Source organism: Aspergillus viridinutans (assembly GCF_018404265.1).
Source record: "Aspergillus viridinutans IFM 47045 DNA, scaffold_3, whole genome shotgun sequence".
Classification (NCBI taxonomy): domain Eukaryota; kingdom Fungi; phylum Ascomycota; class Eurotiomycetes; order Eurotiales; family Aspergillaceae; genus Aspergillus; species Aspergillus viridinutans.
Genome location: NW_025091219.1, coordinates 1,870,665 through 1,892,154, shown reverse-complemented (window position 1 = coordinate 1,892,154; position 21,490 = coordinate 1,870,665). Strand labels below are relative to the sequence as shown.

General features: G+C 48.4%; 6 protein-coding genes across 6 annotated transcripts; 3 read left to right on the top strand and 3 right to left on the bottom strand.

The window, feature by feature from the left end:
- Window positions 1-348: 348 nt before the first annotated feature.
- Window positions 349-1,904, bottom strand: rpt3 (proteasome regulatory particle base subunit RPT3; the record flags this gene model as incomplete). Its single annotated transcript, XM_043268819.1, has 5 exons — window positions 349-367; window positions 427-1,090; window positions 1,147-1,433; window positions 1,484-1,582; window positions 1,651-1,904. 5 exons carry the CDS (start codon window positions 1,902-1,904, stop codon window positions 349-351), a joined length of 1,323 nt encoding a protein of 440 aa, XP_043124754.1.
- A 3,409-nt stretch (window positions 1,905-5,313) lies between these two features.
- Aspvir_005605 (putative ARID/BRIGHT domain protein (SWI1)) lies at window positions 5,314-8,259 on the top strand (the record flags this gene model as incomplete). The annotated part of the gene is made up of 1 exon (XM_043268818.1): window positions 5,314-8,259. The coding sequence occupies one exon, from the start codon at window positions 5,314-5,316 to the stop codon at window positions 8,257-8,259; it is 2,946 nt and encodes a 981-aa protein (XP_043124753.1).
- A 1,066-nt stretch (window positions 8,260-9,325) lies between these two features.
- Window positions 9,326-10,391, bottom strand: Aspvir_005604 (mitochondrial 54S ribosomal protein mL49; the record flags this gene model as incomplete). Its single annotated transcript, XM_043268817.1, has 4 exons — window positions 9,326-9,376; window positions 9,461-9,849; window positions 9,984-10,279; window positions 10,339-10,391. 4 exons carry the CDS (start codon window positions 10,389-10,391, stop codon window positions 9,326-9,328), a joined length of 789 nt encoding a protein of 262 aa, XP_043124752.1.
- A 149-nt stretch (window positions 10,392-10,540) lies between these two features.
- Window positions 10,541-11,969, top strand: Aspvir_005603 (eukaryotic translation initiation factor 3 subunit E; the record flags this gene model as incomplete). The annotated part of the gene is made up of 2 exons (XM_043268816.1): window positions 10,541-11,682; window positions 11,744-11,969. The coding sequence occupies 2 exons, from the start codon at window positions 10,541-10,543 to the stop codon at window positions 11,967-11,969; spliced, it is 1,368 nt and encodes a 455-aa protein (XP_043124751.1).
- A 4,585-nt stretch (window positions 11,970-16,554) lies between these two features.
- Window positions 16,555-17,691, bottom strand: Aspvir_005602 (ArsA family ATPase; the record flags this gene model as incomplete). The annotated part of the gene is made up of 3 exons (XM_043268815.1): window positions 16,555-16,597; window positions 16,649-17,238; window positions 17,302-17,691. 3 exons carry the CDS (start codon window positions 17,689-17,691, stop codon window positions 16,555-16,557), a joined length of 1,023 nt encoding a protein of 340 aa, XP_043124750.1.
- A 703-nt stretch (window positions 17,692-18,394) lies between these two features.
- Window positions 18,395-18,985, top strand: Aspvir_005601 (hydroxyisourate hydrolase; the record flags this gene model as incomplete). Its single annotated transcript, XM_043268814.1, has 1 exon — window positions 18,395-18,985. The coding sequence occupies one exon, from the start codon at window positions 18,395-18,397 to the stop codon at window positions 18,983-18,985; it is 591 nt and encodes a 196-aa protein (XP_043124749.1).
- Between the last annotated feature and the right edge of the window lie 2,505 nt (window positions 18,986-21,490).

Sequence of the window (21,490 nt, the reverse complement as noted above, 5' to 3'; positions counted from 1 at the left end):
CTGTACTTGTTACTGTAGGTAAACTTGCTTGATGATGTAACCTCAGTTCTTAGTCCTGGTGCCTGCGTACTAGATCAGGTAAGCCAATCTTGGCGTCAGCGATGGCACAATCTGGTTTCACCTACGAAGCAGGTGGCGAACGCTAAAGTACCCAGGCACTCGCGTGTACTGTACTACTACCTACTGGCCAAACGATTGATATCCTGGAGAATAATGTTTCTCCAAAAAAAAGCATCTTTTGCTGTACTACATGTAGATTGCCTAATGTTGAGGGTTCAATCCATGATTGTCCTTTCGCCTGGCACGGGTCCCATTTCCACCTCATGACTACCAATCATTGTACATAACCTACCGGTAGAATTCGAGCCTGTAACGCAATAGTTAGAACTGGTGGTGAGATAGATTTGAATGCAGAGAAGAGCATACCTGTCCGCTTCCTGGCCGGTCTTGACCTGAGCAGCATAGGCATCATCAAGGTCAGACTGGATGATATTGTAGCGATTCTTGCGAACAGCACGTAGTCCAGCTTCCTGCATGATGGCGGCAATAACAGCACCGGAGAGTGGTTCGTTTCGTACGATAAGTGAATCCAGATCGACCTCTGGGGACAAAGACATCTTCGATGCGATAGTGGTGAAAATCAGTCGACGCTCCCGTCGGTCACGCAACGACGGAAACTCAATCTTACGATCCAGACGACCTGGACGCAAGAGGGCCGGATCCAGAGTATCCGCTCGGTTGGTGGCCATGATGACCTTCACATTGCTTGTCTGCTCGAAGCCGTCCATCTGATTGAGGAGCTCAAGCAGGATACGCTGAACTTCACGATCGGCACCAGTCTGGGCATCGAATCGTTTGGTAGCAATTGCATCGATTTCGTCAATGAAGATAATGGCGGGCGAGTTCTCACGAGCCATTCTGAACACGTCACGAACCATGCGAGGACCTTCTCCCAAGTATTTCTGGACAAACTCCGAGCCGTTCACACGAATGAAGCTGGCAGTCGTGCTGTTTGCGACAGCTTTGACCAACATCGTCTTACCAGTACCGGGAGGGCCGTAAAGTAGAACACCACGAGGCGGATCAATACCTTGAGTAGTATAAGCAAACAAGCACTAGCCATTCCTCTCAATGTCTCCGACTCACCAATCTGCTTGTAAAGATCGAAATGCGTCAATGGTAGCTCGACAGCCTCCCTAATCTCCTGCTTCTGCATATCCAATCCACCGACGTCGGCGTAAGTGACATCTGGCTTTTCGTTCTCGCCGAGCATGGCAATGGACGAGTCTGCCTCCGGAGGGAGGATATCGACAAGGGCATTGGAATGACGGTGCAGGGCGACCGAGGAAGATGGCTTGAGTTTCTCGCGATCAAGTGTGGAAAGGATGCGAACGACATAATTCGAGCCTGTTGACGACTGCACGATACCGGTGCTAGGAATTCAGTCAGTATATCTCCTTTCGTCATGCTCTTGATGCCATACTTCTGATCGATAGCTTCCATAAACTGTCCGATAACCAGAGGGACGCTCTGTATCCGTTTGATCTCCTCCTGTGCGCGGACGAGCTCTCGCTTCAAACTCCTGCAATCAGATGGATCATTAGCTGCCCCAGTTGTTGATAATAATATAGAGGATAGGTTGTGACTTACCTTTGTTCATCCTTAATGTACTCTTCTTGAAGCTGGATGTATCTGCTTTGGGTTATTACCTGATGATAACAGGTCTGAGTCTCTCGGAAGGTGCCATACTCTAAATGTCTTTGAAGTCTCTTCAGAGTTGCATACTCATCACCTCCATCTGCATCTGTGCCTTCGAGGGAGTCTATATTAGGGATGGTATCGAATGGCGCCGTCTTGCTAGGCGTGACGTTGGTCGCCGAAGTCTCCACGGCGACGTCTCCCATCATGAATGAAGGAAGGTGATTGAAGATTGGGTGTAGATGGCTGCAGAAGTCGGTTGAAAGATATTAGGGTAAAAAGGCAGTAAGGTCAAGTCTTGCGTCAAGTAGAAAGGGGCGTTGCTTGTGTATTGAGTCCGTCTTCTCTATGAATAATAATGAAGGCCGGCTCACATACCTACAAAGAGCTTAATTTGTAGTCACGTGATTAGGTAGCTTGGCGCCGCCAGAGAGCTATCGAACATCTGGGAATCCGATCTCATCAAGTTCTTAATTTATCTTTTTGTGTATACCTAAGTTCTTGAAAGCAAATGTGTTTATTGCATATATATATATATATATATATATCCGTATTGTCAGATTCGCACTCGCGCTTTTTTGTATCATTACTATGGCCATTTTGTCCAGCCCGGGTAGCTCACTAGGACTATATATAAATCAGGATGCTCAGCGTCCAGCAATAAGCAAAAATCCTGTGGAAGACTCATAATTTACACATCTTCAACCGCAACGTAACTTGGCTATCTACGGTAATGCCATGGCAGGACCAAAGCTCTTTCTGCTTGTTGACCTCAGGATACTCAAAGCAATCTAAACAGCCTAATCGCCTGCAGCACTGTCTCCGATCCTTTCAGCAAAATTTCAAGTGACAAAGAACGTAATCCATGTGCTGAGATTTGAGACCCACAACGACCCTATGTATATATATCCTCGACTGCGCTCTGTTTGCACATAGACTTTCAGCTAATGTCCGTTGAAGGAGTGGCATGAGATCGAAGAGCAACTAGCAAACACATTCATGAACAAAGTTGTTTGAAGAATCCCCCTGCAGGACTCACAATTGACTTACAATTGCGTACAAGTCAAAATTCCACGGACTGGAATACGATCGGGTATCTATGAGATATGCGCCCATCAAGAAGCGCTAGTGGAATTATTATTACTACCAGTAGTAGACTACTCCGTACTGTAGCCCGGGAGGGCACTCTTGTTACACATTGCTGTCATTTGAAGTGTCTAGATAGGTGAAAATGAAACACATTATGCCTATTTCTGACTTGTAACCGGAAGTAGGGTACGGAGTACAGGAGCTGATTCAAAGTCGAAAGACGATATCATGGAATCGGGGCTGGTTATTGTCATGATTCAAAAGCTCCTTTGAGTGGGGTTAGCATCAAAAAGGATCAAGGCATGTACGGAGTGGTCTAGGTACCATCGGGATGATCAACCTCGTAGGAGGAATGCACTCATTTACTCAACAGTCGACACTCGGATATAACCAGATGGGTACTTGACGATGTCCTGACCAGTCACCTTGCTCAAAATTGCGCATATAAAGACGTATGACCATTATTTTTCGGCATCTTTCAGGCCAACTAGCGCACTATTATTCTCATTCCTCGAAGTATAAGTATCTAGTTCCTGTTCCTTTGCTCTGCGTCTCATCATTCTCCCTTGGTTTTCACCTCATTATATCGTATCTTGTTGACTATAGCACCGTTTCTCCCAAGTCAACTGGCAGTGGATACTGGCTGCTGGTCATCATGCGGCTTCTTTGACCTCCCATCGACTTCGCCTTTATAATAATCGCCTCTATGGTTGCCATAACAGCCCCACCAGCTGGAGTTTGCTGAAAACCCTAGTCATACTCCGTATACATTGTGATCATGTATACTGGGATGACCAAGACCTAGTGATTTGAATGAACGATGTGCACAGCCAGCGCATGACATTTAGGATCATTTGTGCCTCCAATATCAAATGCTGCCATGGTACTGAAAAGGAGACTGATAGAAAGCAGCAACAATCCTGAGCGATCAAGTCTCGGCGCCACAAATTGCAACAACCTTGCAAAATATTAACGCCTATCTCTTGCTCCTATTCCTGATCGGGTGCTAACTAACTTGAGTATGGCAGCAACTGGATCGAGGGACACTTCTGCTGAAGTCAAAACCTTAAAAAGAACGGTGAACTTGACATGAGATGAATTCAATGAATTCAACATGGGAGTTCCTTACTCCAGAGCATATCACACTCTTTTAATTAGTTTCAAGAAAAGCGACAGTGCAATCCTTTAAGTGCTGGAGCAGAAGATCTTGGTCATATCTGGAGTCTCTGGACCGCCGGAAGAGGAACAGCGGCATTCCACATGATGTGCTTACCTCATCAGCCCAGTGGCATTATTGCACCCTGATCCGTTCGTTGCTTGTTCTTGCTGCTTCTCTTTCCGCCGTTTTGTTCGACCCCCTTTTTGCCGACTAACTGACCGGCCTCTCTTCCGTTGCTACTGCTGGTAAAATAACCTACTGGAAGACTAAGGTACCCCAGTACCTGTACGTACCTCTTTTTGTCTGGTTTCAATATCATCCCTTCCATCTTCTCTTATCTTTGGACTGCTACTGCTGAACACTCCTCTTACGCTTGTTCCATTCCTGTCTTCCCACGCCTCCACTTTGTCTGCCTTTTCACGCGGCCCCCCTTTCCCTCGTCGAAATACAGGAAGGAATTTCATTAAAATAAAATAAAATTACGGCTCTCCTGTGCACTGCTTTACTTGGATCTGGTACGTTCAATACTAGACCACCCAAACCCACTTGTCTTATGCCATTGGATTGTGCCTGCTTTGTCCAGAGCACACTTCACATGTGTCGCCACGCACTACTGGCCATCCAATCTGGCCATTCTTCGGGACCAGTCACACACGTTGCAATCCCCATCCTGTGCTGCTCATAGTTCCAGCGCTTCTTTGGCTTATTATTTTGTCTTATTGATTAAAGTCATCATTACTCTTGTATTCTGTTGTTACCGTTTTTTATTTATTTATCCTGGTGTTATAGCTTAGTTGCTTCTTTACTTACACTGATGGTTGAGCCTCATTGACAGTTCCATCCCTGTTTTCTGCCTTTGAGCTCCGGCGCCTGGAATCCCGTGACTTCCCATTGTCCTCCTTGCACTATCTCAAGCCTCTCAACCGCTGCTATTTCGGGACCGGTGTAATCGTACGCTTACGAGTCGGCATCTAAGTTATCCAGCCTTGTCGGTATGTACAAAACCTTTTGCGCTATTTTTATTCCCTCAGTACCGATCTTGTTCCGTGTCTTCATTACTTGCAGCTCTTGTGTCGAATGTTTCCGATCGTCTGTTCTGTGTGGTCGTTGCTTTTCAAATGCTCGTGTCGCAGACTCAAAGCGCGACTCAACCACAACCCCCGACGCGTCTATAGCGCCCCCCCCACCTTGCCCTTTCTGTGATGACTTTCGTCAATAGTTGCCTCATCTGTTGCATCATTGATTTCAATGTTGATTTCGTCGCGAGACCGATAGTTGCTTATTAATGATGACCAAGCCTGTTTTGTGCGTGTGTCACATTCGCTGACGATCATCGCCTTACAGATGGGTTGGTAAGACCACACGACATGAATGCCTGGCTAGCCGACGCCTCGAACCTCCAGAGCCATGACAATGGTGCCTTTAATCAAACAACAATAGATCCATCTACGGCATTTCTCCATGCATCTCCCACGCCGCCAGACCCCAATCAGTTCCAGCGCATGTTCAATGGAGTACCGCGAAATGCCTCCCCCGGATTCCACAACCCTAACCAGGTGATTCCGTCCAAGAGATCACGACCAGAGGATGGCCTCTCAATGTCACCCAGGCAAGCGCCTGGTGGGCTTTCTGTATCGCGATCTCAGACGCCTCATCAAGTGCCCTTCCCTGGTTACCAGGGGCCTGCGAATGGCGCCCAGCAATTCCCTTCCCATGCCGCGCCGTACCAACATTTCCAGCAAGGGACTCCGACCAATGTCACTCAGTCCCCCATTATGCAAGACTTTGACCAGCACGGTGTGCAGAGACTGGGAACGGCCTCTCCTAGCCCGTTCTCGCCCGCTGGCCCCCATGTCGGCCCTCATATGTCCCCGTCGCAATCAGATCATCCAAGTAGAGTCAACACACCGCAAAACAGCTCATTTATCCCAGGTCAGCCTTTCCCTCAAGGGATGGGCCCGCAATTTGCACCCGCTCCTACGATGACTTCTGCTGCTGTACAAGCGCCCATGCAAGCAAACTTTAGCAGTATGCCGCAATATCAGCAAGCGATGGCCGCTCAACAGCAGCGACTGCACGCGTTGCAGATGCAGAACCAAGGCCGTCCTATGAATATGAATCCTGCGATGGCAGGGCGCCCCGTGGCAGCGGGGATGAACGCGATGGCAAACCCTCAGCAAATGGCAGCCATCAGGCAAATGCAGCAAAATATGGCGAAACCACCCAATCCTGAGGGCTTTATGAGGTCGTTGCAGAAATTTATGATGTCGCGCAATCTGCCTTTGGATCCGAATCCCATCGTTTGTGGTCGCCCTATCAATTTGGTCCAGCTCTATGCGACCGTCATGAAACTGGGTGGATCAAAGAAGGTAAGCGCTGCAAACATGTGGCCTGTAATAGCCCAACAGCTTCAGTTCCCTCCGATGCAATTTCCTATGGCTGTACAGGAGATTCGGGAGCACTATCAAAGGAACCTCGCTGCGTACGAACAGGCTTTTCTCAGCACGCAACAGAAGCAGTTTGCAGATCAAATGCAGCAAAACTCAATGCCGCGACAGCCAAGCGATCCCTCCGCTCTCCAGTTTCAGTCGCCAACAGTTAAACAGGGCCAAGGGTTCGAAGTACCTCAACCAGTTGGTGCCTCTCCTGGTACCATGTCGGTAGCAAACAATGCGCAGCAAAACATTCCAAATGGCTTCGCGACCCCGACTCAAGTCAAAGCGTCGAACAAACAACAACAGCATCGACTAAGTGTATCCCGTCAGTCTCAGCCTCCAGCAACCCCGCAGGATTCTACAGGCCAGTTACCAAACCAGTCCCCTGCTCAGTCAACAAAACCTCTTGGAGCAACGCCGGGAAAGTCGGCGAAGACATTCGAGCAAGCCTCTGATCAACCTTTGAAACGTCCAATACAAGATCCTTTCAAACCAATGGTTTTGCCGGAGAGTAGCTTGCACGGTCCGATAGCTTTGGACGAAATGTACCAGCTTGGAGAAGAAATAACTAGGTTGAAACCAAACGTGCCTTCCTTTGCCGAGCTCGGCGTTATTGACATTCACGCGCTCACAATGAGCATCAAGTCTGGTATTCATGCGGAGATGCGCCTGGCGCTGGATACTCTTGTATCCCTCTCTTGTGAACCAGCCGTCCAAATCTCGCTCGATAATTGCGAAGATTTGATTGATAGCTTAATCGAATGTGCCGAGGACCAAGCTGATCTGCTTGCTGAACACGCCGTGGAGGTTTCGGATGTGATGTTACTGCCCTCGTACGAGGAGGTTACTCGTGGATGTCAGGCAGAATGGACTTCTCTTGCCGACGTCCCTGAGTTTGGAAGCCTTGAATATGAGCTCGATCGGGCTGTTGACAGACTCATATGCGTCACCACAATATTGCGAAACCTTTCCTTCACTGAATCGAACTTTGGGTTATTATCAACTGCCCCCGTTGTACAGTTCATATCAACCATTGTCCGATACTTAGGGACTCGAAACATGCTTCTTCGAGCCCATCAGAACACGCTGGATTTCATGAAGGACGCTGTCATCTATTTGAGCAATCTGGCACATGTGATTCAGTTACCAAGCAAAGAGGAGGCCCTTTGTCTATTACATTTTCTTTTGTCTTTTGCTCCATTTCCTCCTCCAACGTTGGGTCCAGACGGTGTCATGTTTACGTCCTACAACGCCTCGATTCACAAATACACACCCGCCGCCGTCGACAGCTTAGCTAAGCTCCTGGCCAGAGATGATCCCAACAGGACGTTCTTTAAAGCAATATTCTCCGGTGATGGAGCGCCCGGTTCACAGCATGAATTGCTGACCCGTGCTTTCGGACTAGCTATTTGTCCAGTCCCCGATCAACTGCGGAAACATCTAGCCATAGCGGACGCCCGCAAGGTATTCCTAATGCAGGGATTATTGGCAGCCGACATTCTTTCTTCGTTTGCTGATGGTACCTTGGCCAAACAATGGCTTGAATCGATCGACGGGTTCGCTATTCATCTTCTGCGACTCTCATGTTTGCTGAGCACTGAACGTGTCCCTCCCCCAAATACCAATTCTCGCCAGTCCCATGCTGCCCGAGGCCAGGCTGAGGCAGAGGCCTCCGCGTATAGTTCTATCATCAATCGAGGTTTAACAATCCTGTGTCGACTAGCGGAGAAGTCGAAACTCGCTGACAATAGTTCCGCGCGGAATTTTCCATCTGGAATCATCCCGAAAAAAGAGAGCCTACTTGGTGCATTGTTGATGCCCAATGTTGACCCTGGCGTTGTTCGGCAGCTGATCTCTTATGCTCGTTTAGCCGAGTGAAATGTGTTAAGCCTAATGGAATACTCCTCCGCTTCTTGCTCTCTTCCAGCCTCAAACTCCCTTTTTTTTTTGGATATTCAAGCGACCGCAGCGGGCTTGCCATCTTACAAAGCCAGTTCTGTTCATTCTCGTCATGCCTTCTTCTGATCTCGATGAGGACTCACTCATACCTGTTCCATGCCCTTTGTGTATCTGTTTGGCGCCGGTGGGAGAAATATTGTGGGGCGTGACTGTGTATCATTCTGTCTATCACTGTAAAATACCCTCGGGCAAAATAATCATTCATGATGTCTATATGGGTAAATACACCATCGTTGTCATCATCTCAAAACATTCATTCTCCGTTCGTAATGACCTACATATGCCTGGTTCTCTTCCCTTAACATTAAAGGAGACCACAAGCTTCTCCGCAAGAAAATCGGTCATCGTCTCTAACATGGAACTGAAATGACCCTGTAGAATATATAAAGAGCCTCGCTTGAGTTCTCACGGATACTAGATGCTGAAGCTGCTTTTATGTGTCAATTGATTAATTCCAGATGCATATGTCTTTTCGTCTGATTTGACTGGACTATTGGACATGTACTAGAGTGTGAATAGTACAACTAGCCACACAACCGAGAAATGGCAGAGATGAGATCAGACGCGGAAAGAATAGAAAGAGGACAACAACCCCCAGAGTACAGCAGAAGCCAGAGCCTTCAATGACAGCAATGAGAAACCCGCAACACGGACACCAGCAAGTGAATCGTACAATGCAAACAGGGTCATGAAACGAAATGACGATCCAAGGACAGTGAAACGCGATAAACAAGCAGCCCGTTCATGTAACCATCAAAGATTCAGTTCTGTTCATCTTGCATTTTCCATGGGCCCCTTCCCTCCGCATAACAACATTTCACTTCCCTTCTTCGGTCCTTTTGGTAGTGCGTTTGAAACTGAAGCTTGAAATAGCTCTTTTTCGTGGAATATGTAAATCGGAAATCGATTATCGAGTAGATGATGATGATAGATATAGGGTACGGAAAGGTAATCGTTCATGCTGAAAGAGCCGATACGTCACTGCTTAGAAGTTACGCTCCAGAAGGAACTTTTGAATCTCAGGCTTCCGCCAACCCTACATGGTGGTGTCAATTAGCGATTGGATTGATAGAGCAGAAAGACAGTACTGAACCGCGCGAGGTATATCCACTGGGCATACCTTGACAATAATATGGCCATTGAGACGGTTGATAGTGACGTCCGGGCTTTTTGGCGAGCGAGGGTCGCCGCTTTCAAGACCGAGATACCGTGCAAGGTCGCTCCTCAATGCTTCTAGATCGCCTTCCGTCTTCTGAATCTTGGTCTGCTGCTTGGTACCACCGGCTTTTGTGACGAGATATACGGGGAGTTGGTTTGATGCTGTGCGACGAATGAAATATGGGAGGTTTGTGAGTTGCAGGCTTGCACCAGGAGGAGGAACGGCTCCTGTTGTTGCGGAAGGGTTTTCTTTCAAAGTCTGGGATTGCCGTTTGAGCTGAACCAGGAAGGTCCGAGACTGATGGGCGGAAGGCTTTGATTTGGATTGTTGAGCGGTTCTCAATGAGTGAACTGCAGTAACACACGTTAGTACGATCACGTCCAATCTTATTCCCACATCTGCTTCTCTGTTTCTGTTCATGTTTTTGCTATAGCTCGCTTATGGATGGAAACGCAAGGGACAGGCGGATTCGACGGAGACTTACGAGAAGAGATCGATCTAGTCTGTGAAGATAATGTGGAGAAAGGGCTACATGTCCTCGATGAAGCGACAAAATGTGAAGCATTGAGGAAGAGGGGAGCTGCAGTCGACTGCTTGCGAACAGCCGAGCAGACCGGCAGAGACTGCAGGAAAGATGCCATCGGCTGCGGATATGGAAAAAGGGGGCCTGCAATGGATGAAACTCTGGCAATCCCGACGCGTGGATGTGATGAAGAGCCCCGACCACAAATGGGTTCTATCACAGGGGATGTGAGCGCGACGTACGATCGAAGAGAGGTCCTACAGAAATGTCAAGCATCATCCTACAACATACGATTTCTTGCGTTTTGCGCGGAGACCTGTTGCTAGTCCCAAAGAGGGCTAGCGCGCCCACCAGCCCTCCCGCCCACATTTTCGCCAGCGCAAAGAAACCGCCGCACACTTACTTTGGCACGGGACGAAAGAAGAGACAGAGAGAGACTTCAACACAGTCCTCGCTGCTGTTCCTCACTTCATATACCCCGCGCTTTCCTCTCTTCCTGCTGTCCATCCTACACCAACATGGCAGCCAACGTTCCCCCTTCCGCTGAGACTCTTCTCAGTGGTGCCGCGGCCCACCCTCCTAAGACCGCTGAAGAAATCGCCAACCAATACAACCTGCTTCCCAAGTTGATCCCCTACCTCGACCGTCACCTCGTCTTTCCTCTGCTTGAATTCAGTTCGGGCCAAGATGACGAGAAGGAAGTTGTCCGTGCGAAGTATGAGCTTTTGAAGCACACGAACATGACCGACTATGTTGCCAATCTCTGGAAGGAGATCAACGACTCCGACGACATTCCCGATGAGTTCGTGAAGAAGAGGGAGGAGGTTCTCGCCAAGTTGCAACAGTACGAGGAGGAGAGCGCCAAGATCACTCAGCTGCTGCAGGATGAGAGCGTCGTGGCCAACCTGCGAAGCGACAAGGTCGCCAACTTGAAGTTCCTCGAGGAACAGCACGGAGTGACCATTGAAATGGTCAACAGCCTTTACGACTACGGCCGGTTCCAGTACAGCTGCGGCAGCTACGGTAATGCAGCAGAGCTCCTGTATCAGTTCCGTGTTCTTTCGACGGATAACGATAAGGTCGCCTCGGCTACATGGGGTAAGTTCGCTTCGGAGATCCTCACCACCAGCTGGGAGGCTGCGATGGAGGAAGTCCAGAAGGTCAAAGATTCGATTGAGACCCGTCTATTCAACAACCCTCTGGGTCAGCTCCAGAACCGCTCCTGGCTGATTCACTGGTCTCTTTTCCCCTTCTTCAACCACGATCCCGCTCGCGATGTCCTGACCGATCTCTTCTTCTCCCCCGCCTACATCAACACCATCCAGACCAACTGCCCCTGGATCCTGCGGTACCTTGCCGCGGCAGTTATCACCAACCGTAACCGCGCACACAAGAGCAGCAGTGTATACCAGAAGCAATTGAAGGACTTGGTCCGTGTGGTGCGCCAGGAGGGTTATGAGTACAACGACCCTATCACCGACTTCGTCAAGGCTCTCTACGTTGATTTCGATTTCGAAGAGGCTCAGAAGAAGCTGGGCGAGGCCGAGGATGTGCTCCGGAGTGACTTCTTCCTTGTTTCCACCGCTGATGCCTTTGTCGAGGCTGCCCGGCACCTCATCTCCGAGAGCTATTGCAAGATCCACCAGCGGATTGATATCAAGTATGTAACAGTATCTTAAATTTGAATGACCAGACGGCGGACAACTGACATTGGAAACTAGGGATCTTTCCACCCGTCTCGGTCTGAACCAGGATGAGGGCGAGAAGTGGATTGTCAACTTGATCCGCGACACACGTGTTGATGCCAAGATCGACTACAAGGAAGGCACCGTGATCATGAATCACCCTCCCCAGTCTGTGTACCAGCAGGTCATCGAGAGGACCAAGGGTGCTTTCTTCCGGACACAAGTGCTGAGGTTCGTCCGCTTATTGTATCCACAACACTGACAAATTACTAATTTTCATTCTCTCACAGCTCGGCTGTTGCGAAATAAAGTAAAGAATTCGATTTACGACCCGAAAACAAAATTCATCCTTTTTCCTTCCTCCGAATGGTTCTGTTCATGTTAAAAGTTCCCACGATCTGTGGGTTTCTCGTGTGATGGGACCAAGCAGAGTGGCATCAGGCTGGCGTTCAGGTGGTCCACTTTTCATGTTCCCCGTAATTCCTCCTCCTTTCTATTTTATGTTGTCAGTTTCAGATATCTCTCTTGGGCCTCCTGCTTGACTCTCTTTGTGTTTCTGTGATGGTGAGAAAAGAAAACGAGTGGCCATTGATTGAATCTTTGACATTTTTAAGGGTCTAGAAGCGAGGGAAGAACCGCAAGGGAAGCCAGCTCGAGTCCGTGTTCCGGGACTGGGATCTTACTTCAGAGCCGGGCGAATGACCGATTGTAACGATTGATGAGGGTCATATTGTTTCGCATGGTCTCAGAGCTTGTGCTATGTTGACTGATCCATTGATATATGCTGTTACGAATGGTCTATAGACAGATGAGTGAAATTCAGTATCAACCTTCCGGTTACCTCAAGTCATTCCTGTATTCATTCATTGCCTATGGCCACATCAGCTGGCTGGACGGCCCAAGTGACGGTGAAGAATGAGACTGCCTTTGAAGAGGGATGTTCTCATGTATTTGTAGAAAGGAAGAGGCCATTGGAGTACGTCTCTAGGACGAAAGAAGGCGATCCACATCAAGCCAAAGCAACCCGAAAAATGAATTGTAGTCGAGACCAGTAGTTAATATATGGCCCGATTTCGAATCCCAAGAGTTGTTCGAACAAAAGACGGATGCGGAATAACGCTTGTAGGAAAATGCCGGTCTTGATTAAGAGGAGATAGTAGGTGAAAATGGACTGGCGCGCTCGTGGGGTATATTGTGAAAAGCAAAAGCCAGGAGACAATCAAACGAATACGCTCGAAGGTATCACTGGCTCTAAACCGGTGGAAGTCTATTGTCAATCGAATGATTCAGAATCATCGCCCACGCCGCCCTCCGTGATCAACAGGCTGCCTGCGATAACCAAAGGTGCGCACCGGTACTATCTCGTTGATATAAGGCTCTGACTCCCTGCAGGAACTGGGTGCAAGGATATCTCCCGTCATTCGAAGGGATTCCTGCCGTTCGTACTCTCGTGACATGATGGCCAGATCATTGATTTGTTCCTGTGGGATCCTGTTAGCGGCAGGGCAGTAGGAAAGCAATGCCAGAAGGGAGCAGAGACCCGCGTCAAAGGCACACCATTGATGAGATAGCCGTCGCGCCCCTGTTTGTATCAAGCTCGCGGGTTAGGCATAATCTTCCCATTTATCATGTTCGCCAACAAAGTAATCGTTTACCTGGTAAGTATAAGGTCTGACAGTTGCCGATGGTCCAAGGAAATACTGGATATGGCCCAGCACAATATGTCTTGAGAGACCATAGCCTGGTAGCCAATATTGCTGGACTTGCGACATCTTCGAAAGTGTTTTGTCCTTCTAGATTGAACGCTTCGAGGTATACAAGCTTGATTGGATGCTCGTGTAGGATGGCTGTTTAGGAAAGGTGATGATGGCACGGAACAGGTACATGAATGGACGACGTGTGTATATATAGCCCCAGACCGACTCTACTCATGTAAGGGATAACGGCGAGATAAATACGAAGATCGTCTGCGTGAGTCCGAAGGAATTGATTGAAGTTCGAGATGCTCAGCTGCAATACAATCATACTCGCCTAGTGAAGCTGATCAGCATTCCCATGTGCAACCACTATAGAATCTTCCAGACGAGATCACACTTACAGTAGTCCAGAACCTCAAAGGAGTATCCGTCATGAGCAGAGTGATAAGATGGCTGGAAAGCCAATTTGGCTCATTGTGCTCATCGGATCCCGGACGGACCGCCTCACTCTTTGAGAGGACGAGATTCAACCCCTTTTCGCACTGGTAAAACAAAAGTGAGGCTTGACTTTGACGAAGACTAATACCGTTCGCAAATCGAAGCCAGCTGCACCCATGCCATGCGCTCCTAGGCCGCTGCGCCCAGGGCCAGATCCTATTCCTTAATCGTGCGTCTCAATTTCAAGATCCTTGGACTAGATTGCGGTGAACATGCGGCACCAAATTGGTCTGTTAGGATGTTGTCGTGGCTCCATGCGCTGACATCCTAGGACTAGTCCAGGTAGTAGAATATTTATCATAACATTCCGAAACCTTCTTCTAACTGTCCCCAGCTCAATGATGGCGCTTAGTATTCCGAGTTTAAACGTATATTGAGATCAGAGCTGGCCGTAAACAGGCGGGTCCCACTGATCATCGTTGAGAGATGCGAGAGCTATTATCTATGCGCAGTGGATCTGTTTGTACACGCAGACATGAGAGCAATGCCACGCTCGACCCATTTCTTGTATCTGCGAAAAGAGCCAGTGCATGTTAGACAAATCAATGCAGCAGCAGGATTTTTAGGAGGAACTTCACTCTCACAACTGACACCGACAGTAGGAAACTAAGGTCTAGACATGCCGAGTCCGAGAACGCGTGGACCAGTTGCCAACAACTATATTGATCCAGAACCGAGAGGAAGAACACTGCATTGTATGCACAAGGCCGATTCAGGAAGCGATGCTCGCCGTCTTCCATGCAGTGTCCCCCGCAACTCATATTTATCGATGGCTCCAACTTGCAAACGGACCTCCTAGGTTTCGTTCTCAAGAAGAATCTGCAGAAACGATCCGAGACCCTTCAGCAACAAAACAAAACAATAATGATTTGAATTCGGTGACTTCTCGTACGAGGGTCCATCTCTTTGCCAGTCCATTCCTAAGCGCTCATCGATGCAATGTATCCAACAAGGATCCGCCCTTGCGGCCTATGAAACGGTCTGAAGGAGAACGTTACAAGTCATTCCGCTGGGTCTTGGTGATCTCCACCCAGCTAGGTACATGGAAAGAGCCCGTCGGCTGATTTCGTCTGGCTACTTCTTGCGTAGATGCAGCTACTAACCCACCAATGTGGCCGGAGAGCGACCAGCCAACCATTGTATACCGTGGCCGTTGGGACGCATGGCCAACGACTTCATTTCGGACCAGTTCCAGTACGCCACACTATCACAGTGTCATTGCTGCTTCTAGACTTGCCTTTAACTGATATTGTGTGTTCAAGTGCTTCCTGAATGGCTCGGCATAGACCTTGCACATACCCACCATGGCAGCCAAGGCAGCTATTTCTATAAATGTCTTCCCAGACTTGCCCTGACGATCACGGCTTGTACCGAGGGTAACCTTTGACTACGATTTCAACTTCGACCGAAAGAAGAGAGTGATGGCCTCTTTCGTGGAGTTCAAAGAAAGTGAATCCAGTGTGCGTTTTTCAGGCCGTGTAAGCCCAAGGCAGATTGTAGTCATACAATCTCCGATGAGGCTGTTTCACTTGCTCTGGAGAGTTCGAGACCTTGATCTTCAAGCAACCCCACGCACGACGGACCAGTGAACTGCCTGATACTACTGGAACAGGGCCCATATTTGGTTCACACACCGAGGACGATCCTGCTTTCGAGATCCTTGCAACTGGATTACCAAGTGGCCCATTGAACGAACCAGAGGCTCCGGCCTGGTTTACAACATCAAGGCTGGAAGTACTGAACACCTTGCGCTATTCAGGTATCAAGGCGAAGTGCTGTAGTCCAGCCGACAAAGGCATTCTGTCTTCTGATTCATATCCAAATTGGTTGGAGTGTCGATACTACACAACCTATCACTCGCCTCACTCAACTGGAATAAGCAATTCAGCTTGCACCCGACACCTGCTGATCTGTTGAGCTTCATCACGTCCAGACGCTTTGGGTGACTATGCTAATTCCATTCATCATCCTCATAAGAATTCACACACATAGGACAGTCTATCATTTCAAGACACTTTCATGTAAAGTGACTTACGTCCTGCACTAATCCAATGGCTCTTCAAGTTGATATGAAGCGAAGTTGAGGCGTGCATTCGTCAAAGCAACAGAATTCACTTGACTCCAAGCATTCTTGATATTCAATGGACGTAGAACCACATAATGCCTGCACCTGACATTTAACGCGGCAACCCTTAGAATAGGAGGGCTGTTTAGATTTGGTGTGTGTTAGGTAGTAGGGCTTGTTTCGAGCTGCCAGCTTATTCGCCTTCAGATAAATCTCAAACAGCATGAACAAGGCTTCAAGTGCCAACAAGAGCTTGCTCGAGGCTTTGAGATCCTTTGTGACATTACGTGAATACACGGGTACCCTCGCCGATCTTTCGGAGACTCTGAAAGTGAGGCGCTGTGGCGAATCACTCAAAAGAAGCAGCCACACCCATGTGTGTCAACTGAGACAAGAGCAAAGTAAAACGAGAAAGCACAAGATTCTACGGTTAGACCATTCGAGTCAGAACCAGCAGACTGAATACGAGGGTGAACCTGAGCATAGAACGCAGTATGATCTCAAATCATTAGGGTCTATTCATTTCGTAACTCGTCCCGACTATATCTCTTATGGCTCTCATATGGATACAACATGTTTAGGGCAGTCTATTGGGGAGGAATGTAAGGGTGCACGAGCATCTCGCTGAACCTGTAGACATCGTTAGTCATGTTTTCAACGAGCATTGGATTGAGGACTGACTTTTCCAGCTTCTCCTTTCCTCTAACCTCCTCAACCAGTAATGGCATCCGGACAACGTTGAAATCATCGTAAAGCTCCTCGATTTGCTCAAGGTACTTCTTCTGCATCTTCCTGCGAGCATTGCACTGCTCGCATCCACTTCCTTCCTTGGGGAACAGAAGCTGGTTGACCACGATGGCATGGGTATCGATACCGTAGCTCGTGAGTTCCTGGATCATACGCTCGGTCTCGTACAGTGACAGGAATTCGGCGATGCAGACACACACGAAGGTGGTCATATCGGGGTTCTTGAACTGTGTATTCACCTCGCTAATAGTCTCCCGCAGAGCCTCCATCTTCTGGAGAAGCTCATCGATGTTCTGTCCGCCTGGGAGGCCGCCACGAGCACCAAGGATCGAGTTCAGCATTGGTCCAAATTGAGACGACAGCTGAGAAAGCTTCGCGAGGGCCTTCTCAAGGACGGTGGGAAACTGAAGGAAACGAAGGGTGTGTCCGGTTGGTGCAGTGTCGAACACAATAACCTCATAAGATAGAGACTTGACTTGCTTCAAGACTTCGGCGAAGGACATGGCTTCGTCGACACCGGGGATCTACGAACATTGATTGTTAGCATGGAGACACACACTCCCACTAATGCCAAAGGCTGTACATACGCTGAAAGCCAGATCCTGCATCATATTACCCATACCCAGTCCGGCCATGGGATCGTCGCCCTGCGACTCCCCACTAGCGAGGAGATCCTGGATGCTGCCGTTCGGATCAATCTCCATAGCGCTAAGGTTGGAGTATCCATCGACCAGCCTGGCCTCCTTTCCAAATTTCTGCCCGAATGCATCGCTCAGGTTGTGTGCGGGGTCGGTCGAGATGAGCAGGACGGATTTGCGGACTTTCGCTAGCTGGATTGCGAGCGAGCATGATGTTGTTGTCTTCCCGACACCTCCTTTACCACCAACGAAGATCCATCGCAAGGTCTTCTGGCTGAGAATGGACTGGAGCGTTGGCTCCATGAGATCGTCGCCGTGCACGACTGCGGTCGAAGACATTTTGAGGAATTCGGAAGTTGAGAATCCGGCAAGCAGAAATCTATCGCAACTTAATGCAGTGAGAAGACTGCTCGGATTCTTTGGAAAGGGGTAGTTTGCTTGCTCGGTGAGCAGTGATGGGGGTTGAATTTACACGTATTTGTTTCCCCGCAGAGGCCAAAAGTTTTGATTGTGGTGTGTCGAAGCTTCCGAGAAATGGGCTCGAAAGAGATTTGAGTCGCAGGGACCTAGCTTAAATCGTATCGACAGACAGACAAGCAAACACAGAAAAAGAGAACTATTTACAACCGTCAAAGTGGTAGAATCATCTGGACGCTCCAGCCATCATCGGCGGGGCACGTGCTGGAGTTTTCTGCCTTAGGCCTCAACTTCTATGCAATTGGATCATCTCAACTTTACTGGAGGTGATCAAATTGAAACGACATAATAAACCTAGTGCCATCTTCATCTATGAGCCTGTTAGTATGGCACTCAGAGATCCAGGAGCAACAGTTATGTAGCCAAACTCATATTTCGCACAAAGACCAGAAGCTCAACGCCCCACTGAAGGTATACTCCGTATGGAGTACAGTTGTCGGTGCTCTCCGATGCATGAGAAGCGGAGATAGAAAAAGACCCCATGTGCCAACAGATGGTCATGCTTTACTTCTTGAGAAAAGTTTTTTCACACTTGCTTCTCCGAACCTCGTTCTAAATCTACTTGATGGACGTTGGAAATCAACAGATCCAGTCAACAGACCACTTGGTTAAAGCCAGCGACCGTCTTGCCCTCTACCAGAAACTGCTCCTTCAAGCCTCCGGCCGGTCACCACAAACGACATCTTCCAGTAGCAGTATCTCAACCGCCGCACAGGCAGCTAGCCAAATGTCTCGCGATCGCATCACCTGCCATGTCTTGAACACCCTGACGGGTACCCCGGCCGCAGACCTCCCAGTAACGCTGACATTCCTCGGGAGCAGCAATGGCAACAGCACCAGCCAAAGCCCCATCACATTCAGCGCAACAACGGACGCAGACGGACGTGTGAAGAACTGGACTGCCACCGCCGCGACAACTACGACGGTTTCCGGGGTACTTTCATCGCTCCCGACTGCGGATAGCAAGACAAACTGGGCTGTGCGTTTTGAGGTTGGGCCCTGGTATGAAGCGCAGGGGATCGAGAGTTTCTGGCCGGAGGTGGAGGTGAAGTTTACAGTGAAGGGACGTGGACGGGAGGGAGAGGAGGGTTGGCGCCACTACCATCTGCCGGTGCTGCTGGGGCCTTGGAACTATTCTACTTATCGGGGTTCTTAAAATGATGCCGTTGATGGTTTGATAGGGATGGAAGACAAGGTGTGGATCATTAGTTCCTCTTTTTCCCTTTTTCTGATTGTGGAGCGCGCACAGTGACGTATCTGGAGAAGCTCTAAAAGATGAAACATGGACTACTAGAGATACTCCGTCCATATATTCAGGATCGGGTAGTTTAAATGCTGCAATTGAATATGTATTTCCAACGAGCTGGAATTGACAAGTAGATGAACTCGATTTATAAAATAAGTCATCATGGATGTGATATAAACAAAGGTGCAGTGAGAATGCTTAAATTAGAACCAATGGTCTGGTCAAGTTGTCAACATCTGTGCTGCTTTGTGACTTGTGATCCTGCTCCTCCATTCGATCGCCAACTTAGCTAAATGAGCATCCACACATGCAGCAGTTCTTGAGCATTGCAAGCACTAGAAGCCATCGGTCGACCTAATGCCACTCCAAAGTCAAGCATAGATATGCAACGAAACCAGGTGGACATTCGAATGAAGGCAAATAAATGCTATCTGGAAGAGATAGAGTCGATGCTTGTGTTACACGAAGTCAGGATGAGACTCATATTCCACTATTGCAAGGTAATAGCTGCATGGCAGAATTAAATCAAGCGAGTAATCCAAGATACAGACAGGCTGTACGGAGTAGCTAGTGATGCAACTCCAACTCCAGCCAAGTATTTTCCGAATATCTTGAGATCCATCAAGAGATCGTCAGTTAGATGGTTGGAATAGGGTTTATGTTCGAATTTCCCTGATAAGCAATACTGTTCATTGATTTGAGAGACTGGACGGGTAGCGTGGCTACGGGCCACGCTGAGCATTTCCACATCGCATCAAGTTTGTGATGCCACAACAGGATTCGTGGACTTAACTACCTTGTCTGGAGTGAGAATCAGGCTAATCACAACATGAATCATGCCAGGGGACCTGGCAGATTAGATTCAATGCATTGGCTCCGTGGAAGCATCCTGCGCCATTGCAAGGGCTGGCCAAGCCTGACATAATGGATGCAAGTAATCTACCTTATGAGCAGCACCTTGACAAGGTGTGCCAACAGAGACTTGGGCGGAAGAATCCTTCAATACCTAATTGGGTCTCGACTCTCATCCTCTATTCCTCTGCGCTGCTGATTGGATCTCAGCAATGACGCAATGACCGAGGCCGCTCGCAGGGCAGTGTGGGTTTTAGTCACGTGATGTTTAATAAATGATTTTCTGGTTGGACAATGGAGACGAATCCGCCGGGTCGCCAGTTGCCACTCGGATTCGTCTCTCCAACAGGCACACGGACTAACTTCTCAATTAAGACGACCCCATATGCACTAGCACTAGTGCTATCGTGTAGGTAGTGACTATATGAAGCAAGATGAGATGACCACACATTTTCTACAGTATCAAATGGTAGAGGTACGTTATTACAGTAATCTTCAAGCTATCTCTGGATCATCTTTTCAATGGAATCGCATTGAATGAAGCCCTACTCCGTACAAAAAATCTTTCGACTGAGACATGCGCATACTTCTAGTGTCCTCGTCTAATAGACATCACTACTCAGCTCTCAGAATCCGAATCCTACAGGATTGGTGTTACTTCCAGGGTGACTATGGGAGTATCTACAGTTCTACACACTAAAATGTTGTATGTAGAGAGGTACTTTGAAGAGTCAGGGTTGCAAAAATCCAGGTGGGGCCGGGAACCTGGCCCGTGAGTGGCAGGCTGCCAGTCCATGTGGGCCCATCTGTCGCCCAGTGGCCACCCGGCTGGCCCGACATACCCCAAAGGAAAATTCCTGTCGTCGTCACCGTGATCTCATCCAAGTTTTCCCTGCCCCATCTCCTCTTCTGCCCCCGTAATTTTCTTTCTATGCTGCTTCTGGGCTCTTGTGTGCTGGTTCTGGCTCATTTGATTTTACTCTTTTCGAATCATCTTTATCCCTGAATAGCACGCAAGCATTCCTTTAAACCGTTCTCCATAATATTACTCAACCAAACAGGGGAAAAAGGAAGAAGAAAATTAGAAGCAGTTTGCTTATAAATTCCCCTGTTATCCAACCACCGCGTCTGGTGTGGCTCCGACGGGATTTCGTCATTCATATTGGTCGAGAGATATTGCTGGGGAGTCCACAGCACCACAGGTAAGGGCGATGATTTTTGGCTGCTACCATTAGATTTCTTGTTTTTTCGTTTCCCTTTGGTCTTGGAATTTTCTTTAGTATTTTCTTTTTCTTTTTTAATTTTTCCCCTTCGACTTTGTTGGTTTCTTTTATCTCTCCATAAGTAGCAGATAGAAAAGGGAGAATCAGAGAGATCACATATTGAAACAAGGAAAGAAATAATAATATTGAAATTTAAAGAACAATAACCAGAAAGAAGGAGACGAAGAGGGATTGCTGGGATAACATAAACTGATTCGAGGTTGCAACCTAGAAGGACAACCACAGGCTTTTGTACTCATCCAAGGTTGCATGTTTCTGGCGTGACGGGGAACCATCTATC